Source organism: Penaeus japonicus, unplaced genomic scaffold, assembly GCF_977035675.1.
Source record: "Penaeus japonicus unplaced genomic scaffold, GWHDUDI00000001_assembly GWHDUDI00000023, whole genome shotgun sequence".
NCBI lineage: Eukaryota > Metazoa > Arthropoda > Malacostraca > Decapoda > Penaeidae > Penaeus > Penaeus japonicus.
Genome location: NW_028234425.1, coordinates 15,282,067 through 15,294,566, shown reverse-complemented (window position 1 = coordinate 15,294,566; position 12,500 = coordinate 15,282,067). Strand labels below are relative to the sequence as shown.

The 12,500-nt window shown below is 36.4% G+C and overlaps 1 protein-coding gene across 1 annotated transcript in view; it reads right to left on the bottom strand.

Annotated features, from left to right (window-relative positions):
- Window positions 1-3,477: 3,477 nt before the first annotated feature.
- Window positions 3,478-12,500, bottom strand: part of LOC122252366 (uncharacterized) — a 10,510-nt gene continuing 1,487 nt past the window's right edge. The window contains exons 2-5 of the mRNA XM_043014810.2: window positions 9,174-11,716; window positions 8,894-8,998; window positions 6,209-6,391; window positions 3,478-4,497 (exon numbers count right to left, since the gene is read on the bottom strand). Of these exons, the coding sequence (XP_042870744.2) occupies window positions 4,417-4,497; window positions 6,209-6,391; window positions 8,894-8,998; window positions 9,174-11,657 (2,853 nt within the window). The 5' untranslated portion in view covers window positions 11,658-11,716 and the 3' untranslated portion in view covers window positions 3,478-4,416. The remainder of the gene's footprint in view (window positions 4,498-6,208; window positions 6,392-8,893; window positions 8,999-9,173; window positions 11,717-12,500) is intronic.

Here is a 12,500-nt window from a genome sequence, read left to right as displayed (position 1 = left end):
CCCAATGGAATGACGGGGCGTGGGAATGACGCAAGAAATATAGCAGTATATCAAGAATTTAAATTTGGAGCAAATCAAGTCATATTCTACTAAAGGAAGGTTAGGTTCTTCACTACCCAACACTCTCGCTGCCCACAGACCAAAGGAAGATCATCTGAAATCACGGGAATGTTAGCTGTGTATAGTGTAAGGCAATTAACATTATGAGTGTTATCTTATGAATGACAATGATCTACACAGCAAACTCCATTTACAATCCAATGGAAATACAAGAGACATTTACACTGAATTTGATTGTAACAGTTGGAAAAAGGAGGGGCATTTACACAAGCAGGTAGCAAGTTTCAAATATGCTTACAGTTCCAGCAAAAGTGCAGGAATCGATGTTTCTTAAAAAAAAAAACTGAACTGGAGGACTAGCTATTACGTTCTTTCGTTTGGCTATCTTTTCTTTCGACGACGGACTAAATAGTATCCTGACACTAGGCATTTCCCTTGGTATGTCTGTAGCATCGTAATGGGTAGCATCATCTCCCATATCACAGTTGCTAGCAGGGACGTTGTAGGTTTCACCAACTTGCAGTGGTGATTTAAAACCCAAAATCTGACAAATCTTGTGAAATGTTTAGGGCACATTTCTGGATTCATCCTGTTTTATAGGCCAACATGACACAAAATTTACTGGATGCTGGCAATACAATGAAGAAAACTGCTTTCATAAAGTCCGACACCATTGTCTCGTACTCGCTAGCTAAGGTTGGCTCTGTTAACCGCACTCGTGCACTTTATGAAGGTTGAGCGCACATGGCTATTGAGAAGAACTAGGTCAGGCAGTTCTAAGGACTTTAGCTTTCAATGAAACATCTTTTTTACGAATTTCATGAACATTCACTTTACATTGTATAAGCTATAAATGTCTCCTAAAGAAAATCATGGCGAGAACCTGTCACTGAGTTACTTTTCCTTTTTACATGCGTTGCTTTCTGATTATGGTACGAGTTTGTCAAATAATTATTATCGGTTATTGGCACATCCCCAATAATAAACCAATAAAATTTAATCTTATCAGATAATTGCAAGAGAAATGTGTTTTAGCTCCTATTTTACAAATACTGCTTTCATTTTTGAGGTTTCCATCTTTGATAGTGTGGTCAACAACTTTCCTTCCATCCCTCAATATAACCAAAGGATGTTCATTCACCATGATGTAAATCCACAACTGAAATTGTGAATGAAAAAGACGAAATATATAAAAATGAATCTCACACGAGATCTCCAGTCTTTCCTTAGTTAACATATTCCAATGGTTTCAGCTATTTATCATGAGTAGAATTAACAAGAGGAATCTTAGAAGACTAGGCATCCTGAAATATTATTTCAGATATGTAGTTCTGTAAATGTCCAAAAAGATCATCAAAAGTATACATCAAGAATATTCCATTTTTGTAATCATTTCTCTTTGCCACTTATTGGCTGTGTTTTATTTAAGGCTCCAGTGATATAAAACTGAAAAAGGTTTGGCATAATTAGAAAAGATGTAACATTTTATACAAGTTCTCATGTTGTTGCAATGAAGACCCATCTACAACATGCTACCATATGTTATGTATTGTGGATTTTATTTTTCATGAAATTGTTCTTTAATCATTTTTTCAGAATTCTTTTATTTTGCAACATTTGATTAGCTTTTCTCTTGGTTCTCTTGAACTAACTCGTGCTACTATGTACTGTATATTATCGGTTTCCTGTAACAGTATAGTTAGTATCTACAACAGAGATTACCCAGATAGTTGTGAGGCAGAGGTCATCCTGAAGTAAGATTTAATGTTTCACCCTGGAATTTTAGTATTGACTGTAAAACAGCTGTCCCTTTACATCTCAAATGGTTGTATCTCTTGAATATTTCTAAAGGTATAAAATATATTTTTTGTATAATGCAGGTTAACATTCTGGTTCCTCAACTCATTTTTTTTTTTTTTTTTTTTTTTTTTTATAAAATAAAATATAATGCAATGTTACACCAAAGATGCTACTAGGGCATTGACAGCACCATAAACAAACTAAACACTTTTGCTGATTTCATAGTAAGATAACTTTCCTGTTGGAGCAAATCAGGTTGAAGAATTCAACAGACACCATCTATTTTTGAAACTAGATGAAAACTATTTGTAATGATATACATGTATTTAGGATCACGCAACTAAAACAATTACTTATGAAAATACATCAGGACAAACAAGTAACTCCACTACAACTGCACTACTCTGTACTACACTGCACTGTTTTGAAAATTCTTTAAATATTTCTATACCAAAATTACCATTTACCACTACTGCTAGGAAAATGACTCCAAAAACTATCATCAAAGTTGCAGCTAACCACAGAGTACCTCTATTGGAACTTGTCAAAAAAAAAAGTACTATTAACCCGATACCGCCGGGTTCCGTCCACAGACGGCGATTTTTGTAATATTCATAGCGCCGGGTGCCGGCATGCGCCGTCAATCATATAATTGATTTAGGCCTATGCGTTCGAGAGCCCCGGCATTGCAGCCATGCAAAAACGGAACAGTGCCGGCGGTAATAAGCAAAATGGGTTTCAACTCACTTCCAAAACCTAGATGGCACCACTTTCTTCTAGCACCAGCAGGAGAGAGAGCCTTGAATGGCACCCATCTACAGTCTCTAGCAAGCACTATCTCTATAGAGGGATGGCACATCGCAAGTTGCCGACCTCTTGCTCTAAAGTACCGCAGATGAAAGATGTGCAGGCAGAACGAGAGGAGGAAGGTGACTTACACCATGCCCAATGCCTACAATGTGTCCCTGTGCCAGTAGGGATGCCTTTTATTGTGGCACTCACTGTCAAAAGCACAAGTTTCCTTCCTCTTCCCTACCTCTTCATTTTGGATGGTTATAAGTTTCTTGTTTGTTCGTGACAGCACAGAAACACGAAAAATAAAGTTGCTTTTTGTCCCCCCTAAAACAGTAATACTTCTATTACATTGAGTATAAAGAAAAAAAATGAGTTGATATGGACCCTGAACTACAATTTTAGTCAACTGCAGAATTGATGGAACCTGTGATATGACAAATGTAAATTTCTAAAAACAGTAAAACACACAAAAAAACAAAACACAAAAATACCTCTAGCTCTACAATGAGTGACGAAAAGGGAGTGGGAAAAATCAAATTATGTTGCAGAAGCTGCCTCGATCAGAAATAAAACTCATCCTGGAGCCTGTGTAAGCAAATCTATCCACCATCGGCAATGGGTTAATGGTCTATAAAGGCATATCTCTAAAATGTTATACAAAAAAATGATATAAATTCATATTCATATAAAAACTACTTTTCAATAAACAACAAATACACACAAAAAACATTCTATTCTGCCAGATATCACTTTGTCTGTTAGGTCAATTCTATCAGACACAATAAAATAACCTTCAAAAATATACAAGGATATTAAAAGTACTTTCTACTATACTTTACATATATTTACCAGGTACAAAATATTTATTACACTTTAGCATAAGCAAGTTTGTTCTTTCAACAGGGAGATGAGAAAATTCTTCATTTTTCAGCTGAGAACAAAAACTTTTTTCACAAAAATATACATGCATCCTATCTATACAACAAGTTTTACTATATTAATATTTAACATAAACAAAAAATTTACTGCTTATTTCATAAACTCCCTGCAAAAAGTACAATTATTTTTTTATAGTCTCTTATCAATATTCCACTGATCTGAACTGCATGCAGGCAACCCAAAAAGGAGTACAGCTCTTCAAGTAAATGTCTAGGGTTAAATATGTACAATAAAAAGATACAGATTACAAGGAGCCCAAAACTATGTTTAAGGTAGAGCTTACTCCTATCCAGAAGACATTTACAAATCTCTAGAAATAAAAACAGTTTCTAAAAAGTATGTATGAATAAGTAAAGAAAAAAAAACCCTTGCCACAGAAAATTAGCCAAGATCAAGAATTATTGACAACACAAAATATTATAAACTTTTTATTAAATAGCGAATGCCTGAAAATGTATAAAGACAAGGATATATTTACTTACAAACTATTGTAAACCAAGTCACTCTACTCAGCATAAAAACAAAAGTTATTTTATCATTGACTTCTCTTTGTACATCTACATTAAAAAATGGTACAGTAATGCCTCATATCATATCTAATTTGTAATTTTTAAGTTGGGTAAACAAAAAACAATAAATTAAAGTACATTTGACAGAGACATTACAGTAGCCATCTGTTATAATATATGAGAGCTATGAATATTACTGGTAAAAAGGTTTCTTTATTTTAAGCGCAAAATTGATAAACCAACTAACACTTAATTCAATCATTAATTCAAACCATTCATTTAAATTAAGGAATACTTCTTGCTGTGCTTCAGATTATAAAATCACCAGCTCACAGTCTTCTACTTCACTGAAGTGACTATTCAAATCTGATGCCCAATCGTCAAGTGATCGTTCCTGAAAATGATGAAGAGCAAAAAGTTAGGACATATATATTAATCAACAAATAAAAAAACTATGTTCCCTCTACTCTGCTTCATATCTTTTAATCCACACAGATTAGAATAAAAATCAGAGAGAAATGCAAAACCTTAACTTTTTTCATATATCTTACACTGACTGATAACCTGTTTAGCATTTCAACTTAAAACACAAGTAAGACAGATAAGAATGAAGGATTTCTAAGAGCAAGATATGCAGCTAATATTTCAACAAGAATTGTCCTCACTTTCTTCCCTAAACCTAAAATGTGAAGTCAATATATCACTTTTCAAATAACTAATGCAATATCTTAATACGAACATGTAACCAAAATCCCAATTCCCTTTTAGGTAATGTTACTGAAAAGATTCTCCATTCTCACACGCTCACAGCAGTACAAGCATGATACAGATAATCGGATTACTCCTTACCAAAGTACGCTAACTCACTTGTTTTGTACAGGCTAATCATTCAGGCAATCTATGGGAAGTTTTCACACTAGAATTTAGAAAGGTGGTATACAACCAAGGAAAAGTGGCAGAACGACTCAACAGGAACTGACTTGAGGAAGCAGTGATGCAAAGGAACCATTGACTCAATTACATGCTCTTCCCAGCTCATCAGAGGACAGTGCTGAATCTCCCTTTCTCACCAATATTAGGCTATTCTTATTTACACCTTTTTCTGAAGGATGGAGGAATCTCATATTGTTTTCAAGCCTTTATTTGCTCTGAGACTGATTCAAGGTAAAGACATCAGTAAAACAATAATGATCACCCATGTCACTTGCATCATCTTTGGTTTTGATTCAAGACAAGTATGAGTAATGATCACCCAATTTCAACCACCAATTTCATTTCTTTCAAGTATTGTTTGCCTCGCTTCAGTAGGGAATGCCACTCATTTTTTTCTATACCTAATTTTAGCAAGATCTAACCAAACGTACGCAGAACTGTAATTAGTAAAGTAACACTGTGAAAAATAAAATTGTTGAACCATCAAATGCATGGCTTCTCATTATTTTTTTTACTTTTATTTTACTTCCTTACTTACCACAGCAAATGCTATTGGAAAGCAATCTCAGCTTGAGATATCAAATATTAATGTACTGAACAGCTTGGTTTATCACTAAGCCACTTTGCATAACTATATAAAAAAAACAGCAAGAGGGAGAAGGATTGCCTACTGAGAACCCATCATCATTCAAAGCTCTCTATACAAAATGAATTGCAATACATATTTATTTTCTATGCAGAAAAAACATAATTTCCTTTTGTACATCTATTAAAGTCTCAGGATCTAACAATAAAACTTGGTCATTGTTATTGATTACGAACCATGATTTAGAATAAAGCATGCAAATTACTACTGAATTTGTGAAGAAAAACACACACACACACACACAAACACACACACACACATACACACACACAAACACACACACAAACACACACACACACACACACACACACACACACACACACACACACACACACACACACACACACACACACACACACACACACACACACACACACACACACACTCACAACATATATACTGTTATAAAAGAAATAATGTTGAACCTGGTCTATACTGCTGGATTCCATACTCGTTGCCTGTATTCTTACTGACTTCCCAAAATGTTGACAATTCATCCTCAATAAAGCCTTCCTTTAATACTTACAAAAGCACTGTTCACTTTCTTCTTTTTCTTTGGCACTACCTTTCCCTTGCCAGAGATGGACGTGTCTGAGAGCGAAGAGTCGTTGGTCGACTGGGAACTGTTCGGGGCCACCTTCTTGGATTTCTTTGGTGCTTTCTTTGTGGGGGCCTTCTTCTTTCTCTTTGGCTTCTCAGGAGAGGGATCCTGAAAGACAGGAAGAATTAATAGAGTACCTAACTAACACTGTGGGAAGAACTGATAATGATGATGAAGGATGAAGTTATGATCTAATCTATGACTTGGTTTTGAATAACCATTTTCAAAAAAGACTTTACAGACCTGAAACCAATTTATACCAATATTATTTTATATGCAAATCAGATCAGCATTTTTCAGTGGTTATATTTATCATCAAAATGATACAAAAACTACCTTTCAATATGACTAAAAAGACTATTCAAAAGATGACATTACTTTTCTATAATAATAATACCGATAGCAGTAACAGAAGCATCACCAACATAATCATGATCATAACGACAGTATCATTACTGTAATAATAATAATTGTGAAAGCAAAATAAATAAAAATAAACAAAATCCTAAAAAAGTGAACTGGGAACTATCAGCACTTAGATTTGAGGATTAACATTATTTTTTGTTTGTGAATTATTTTAGAACACAAACAGACAGTGTAGTAAAAGTAGGAAAAAAGATGTAATATTAATGATACAATTGTCTGTCCTTCAGGGATTCAAAAATCTACAGAAAGAAATAAAACAAGGAAAGGTAAGAAATGTTCTTTTAACCTATTGTGGACAGTTATCCTGACATGAGTAACACACGAGTTTTGGCGTGACAGCGGTTGTCATGACAAACATGACGACAGTCATCACAGTACTTTTGACACTGAGGGAGAACGGATTGCTGTGTTTCTTTCTTGTACTATGAATAATAACTCTATTTAGTGACTAATGATAACCACTGCAATTATAATTACTATAACTGCCAGAATATTCAGCAATATAAATTTAGTCTAGAATCCTAAACAGGTGGCACCACTCTCACCTATTCACGGTCTCTAACAAGCAGTATCTTCAGAGAGAGATGACACACAGCAAGATGCCAACATCCTGCTCTAAATTACCAGAGATGTAGGATAAGAAGGCAGAGTGAGAAGAGGAAAATGATCCAGACCATATCCAGTGTCTACAATGTGCCCCTGTGCCAGTCTGGCTGCCTTTGCTGTGGCACTCACAGTCCTAAACACAGGTTCACTTCCTCTTCCCCATCTCTTCATGTAATCTTGGCTGTGGATGGTTATTTCTTTCATATTTGTTTATGAAAGTACCAAAATATGAAAAAAATAAAGTTGCTCTTTGTCCACCCATAAAACTGCAATACTTTTAACACACCGAGTATAAACAAAATAATGAGCTGATACGAACCCTATACTACAATTTTAGACAACTGCAACACTGATAGACCCTGTCATTTGACATATATATGTCTCACAATACAGAACACAAAAAAATGAACACAGAAATGGCTCTATTATTATAACAAGTGAATGATAGTGCAAAAGGTTGCAATATGTCACATGAAGTTTCCTCATGCTGAAAGTGACATCCTATCACATGGTCGGAAAACATCCCCGGACCTGGGTGACGTCCTGAGACATCGTGCATTTTCTCGCCACGTTCTGACTGGGGCAGCTGTGATGTGCTGAAACGTCAGCAACAGAACACTAGGTTGTTCTTAAGTATAACTATCTTTCATAATTTCTTAGACTGTTATTTTAGTTTGTTTGAATGTCAAAAAATGTGATATAACGTTTTAAAAAAAGACATCACAGAAAACTACATGATATTGATGACATCATGGTCATTTCAGCTTCTTGATTGGTGGAATAAAAAGATTTGAGCCAAAAAATCAAATGTGATTGGCCAAGAATTAAATAAAATAAAGAATTACTAATGTAATACTACTTCTAATTTGTTGATTACCCAAGATATCACATCACATCACGAGGTACATGTACATATGAGTATGTACATGTATGGTTACTTATGTTGTTGTTCTTTTTGTTTTGGTAATAAAAAATTAAGTATAAAACATGTTTTTTGATGCCCCACAAAAAGACTGCTTTCACATAGAATTGTTCAATAAAATAACACTAGAAAAGCATTGCTGTATCATGTTTTTCAACTAAAATAACTCCTCTGAACATGGTAATATTTTTAAGTGCCTTTACATTGTAGACGCAATCATGCAAACCATAAGAATAGGGTGGATGAAAAACACTCTGAGAGGTTCACATGGTCCTGCACGGTGGGAAAACCCCAGAACAAAGTGTTGCGCTCTTGTTATCTTCCCAGCGGGAGCAGGAGTAGGCAAAAATACGTCCTGTTGTGAATGGGTTATATAAAACCCATCTGGGGTGCTGCACAGGTTGCATTAGTGCCTGTACTGGGGACTATGCAAGCAAATTTATTCCCTTCTACAATAAGTTAAAGGATCAGCTATAAAAAAGTGAAATCTAAAAGGTATACATGATTTTAGGCCTCTGAAGGTTCATGAAGAAAGGAACACACAGATCCATAACAATAAAATAGTGAAGATGTGCACAAAATCTTCAAATCCTTAATGTTATAGAAACTCTTTTTTGGGTATTTATGTACTTGATAATTACAGAACAAAAACTTACATCCTCCTCTGTTTCTGTTGCTGTTGTATCTCCTCCTCTGTATTCCTTTAAGAATGTCTTCCTTAGTTGTTCTAAGACGCCTCTATCATAGGATTTTCTTGCAGGCTGCAAAGAAATATTATGATAAAATATCCATCATACTTTATGAAATCCTGGTAAGTTACATCTACAATATGAAACCTTCCATTTGTACTTTTTCTTGTGATAATACTAAATATGAAACCAATATTAACATTGTAGATTTTCATGAACTCTTGTAAAATATATTTCTGAAACATACCTTAGAAAAAGATTTTTCTGGGGAATTTCCCAGCTGATTGTGATCATATTCTTGGCCAGATGAAGACAACTGCTCTTTCTGTGGAACTTGATTCAGCAACATCTCATCCAATGTCAGCTGACGCTCTGTCCCCTCTTCCTCCTCAAACAGAAGCGACACATTTCCAACAGTCTCCTGCTCTTCTCTCTCATTTTCTGTGTTTCTTCTCTTTCTATTAACCTGTCTCTTAGGTCTGCTGATACTGGCTTCTGCAGGCTTTTTGACAAAAGACTTAGAACTGTTTAGACCTTTACCAGCTTTTGACTTGGAATTTTGACTTGCATTGGACATCTGTGAAACTGACATTGTGGAAATGCTGCGACCATGAGCTACCATACTAGCTGAATAATTTATGGATGAATAACTTTTCATGCCTGGACGAAGGCGACTCCAGGAAAAACGAGAGGGCATGACAGAGGACTGACTGGCTGGTTGGCAATATGATGTAAAGCTATCTGTCATATTTGTGATTTGGAGTTGTGAATTCTGGCTTGTTCTATTAACTGGAGAAAGATTTAATCCACTTTCTTCAACTTCACTTTCATCATCAAAACCAAAGCATACAGCAATATCTTCCTTGACCTCCTTTGGTGGTGGTGGTTCATCAGCAGTCAGAGACACCATATTCTCCACCCTTGGGGTTGATGAGCCTCCAATATATCTGGATATGTGTTTGGATAATGCTGGAGTAGGTAATGTACTTGCTGACACCATTGGAATAGTTGCCAGAGATCCCTCTGAAGCTGGCACAAATGAACTTGCTGTTTCTCCCTCAAATCCTTCAAAAACATCTTCAGTATCATGTGTATCAAAAAAGTCATCATAATCATATTCAACTGCAACATTTGTTCTTACAGACTCATTACCTGTTGTTCTTCCTGAATTTTCATCTCCCTCCTCTCTTCTGGATTCCTTTCCACTCATCCTTGTAGACTCCTTACCAACAGGTCTACTAGATCTGGGCGCTGGAATACTCGTCTGCCAACTGGGATCAGTGGTAAGAAGTGTTGGCTTTGTTCTGGGTTTAGGTTTTTGCCGCTGTGTGCGCCTTGTTCTCTTCGTTCTGGATTTCTTTGTTACCCCTTCTTCCTCAGGATTAAAAGTAAACTCAAAGACATCTCCTCCAATCCTTAAAGATCTTCTTTTTCTGTCCACGGGTGTCTTAATTTTTTTCCTACCTGTATTCCAGATAGGCAACTTGGGCTTTGATATTAATGATCCATTTGGAGATTCTGTCTCTTCTGCTGCAGGAATGCTTTTGGAAGTTTGCGGAGTTTTCATTGTACCTCTGGTTACTTTCTTGGACTGAGAGGGTGTTTCTGGAGGAGATTTTTTACCCTTTACTGGAGGGGATGAAACATTATTTTTTTGTGGTTGAGGTTTTCTTCCCTTTACTATTTTATTCACTGTTGATACCTCATCTTTTTGTGTTCTGCTCTCAGCGACATTCTGTCTGAGTTTGCCTTTTTTGCCTGCTGTATCTGTAGTTTTGGTTGTGGTTTTATTTAAAAGTTTGTTGACATTTTCTTCTGATGTGCTGGCAGAGGCCTTACTTGAATCTGTGTTTTCATCTGACTTCAGCTTTTTAGCACTAGATCTTTTCACAAGTGTCTGAACAACTACCTCTCTTTCACTTTCTTTTACAGTTTCCTCTACTGTAGACTTTGCTTTTCTTCCACTAGGCCCTTTATTTTCACTAGGCCTAAGTCCTCTGCTTTTACCTTCACTTTCTTTGTTAACTTTGGGGATAGTTTCCTTTTCTGATGACTTCCCTTTCGTCACTCTGGTCCTGGTCGAACGCCGAATGGAAGGCCCTGAGTTCACATTTTTGTCATTTAGTTCAGGGAACTGATCTGCAGTTTTGTCTGTGCTTGAACTCAGTGAGGAATCCTTTTTCATTTCTTTTCTTCCTGTTCGTTTAGTTTCTATTTTGTTGGTTTTTGTTTCCTTCTGCTCTGTGTTTTCGGTGTCTTTTTTCTCCTGCTCTTTCACATTGGATTCCTGTATTTTCTTCCCTCTCACAGATTTCCTTACTGGACTTTCAGTAATATTCTCCTTATCCACATTCCCTTCACTGTCTCCCAGCTTCCTTTTAGCCTTACTTTGTGATTCAGCATTAGCTTTCTTGCCAACACCACTGATATGCATAATATTCTTCTTCTCCATTAAGGGAGATGATAGAGGATTCTGTACTGCATTCTTTTCTCTTAAAACATTTTTGTTTTCTTTATCTAGCTGTTGAACCCTTGGTGCTAGAGGCTTCCTCCGGCCTATGATGGGTGATGACGGGGTTCTGGGAGCCAAGTTTTCCTCTATTTTTTTGGCTAGAGACTGAGGTGTCCTTCCACCAGGCCTTAGCTTGGATAAAACCTTTCTCTGAAGAACAGGAGACATTACTGCCTTCGAAGATAAGGATGACTGCCCTCGCCTTTGGGCTGGAGCCATGTTGAGTCACTTGAAGGTTCCAAAAAGGCCACAATAGAAGAGAAAATTTACCACAGGATCTGAAACAAAACTTAGTGTTTGAGAGGCTTATACATAACATTTCATGTATACATGCAGTACCCACACATTTTTTTGTTCTTTCATGTCTTTATGAATTAAAAGAAAAAATAGAAAAAAATATGTAATACAATTTGATGTTGTATATGCATGTGAACATCACATATAAAATGTGTGCGTGTGCATGAAAGGGAGAGGGAGAGGGAGAGGGAGAGGGAGAGGGAGAGGGAGAGGGAGAGGGAGAGGGAGAGGAGAAGGAGAGGGAGAGGGAGAGGGAGAGGGAGAGAGGGAGAGGGAGAGGGAGAGGGAGAGGGAGAGGGAGAGGGAGAGGGAGAGGGAGAGGGAGAGGGAGAGGGGGGGGGAGAGGGAGAGGGAGAGGGAGAGGGAGAGGGAGAGGGAGAGGGAGAGGGAGAGGGAGAAAGAGGTGAAGGAGAGCTATAATAATGCAAAAATTAATAAGGCAGATATGAGCAGATATTGGCATTTTTTTAGTTGTTTGTATGCCTTTTATTTTCCTGTGATTATTTTTGTTCCTACCTAAGAGCAAATATTCATTATGAAACATTCCAAATTATTTAAAATCAGGCATTAGATAAACTGCATATAACAGGTAACCACAGTTATTCCTTGACCAAGATTACAGAGGCTCTAACTAAAGTAAAGTCATACTGATTAGACCAATATACCTATACTAACAAATATACTCATTGCATTTTAGACACTTTGACTATACATGAACTTCAGGTAAAACTTCAGAATAATTCACATCAATATGGATGGAGAGCT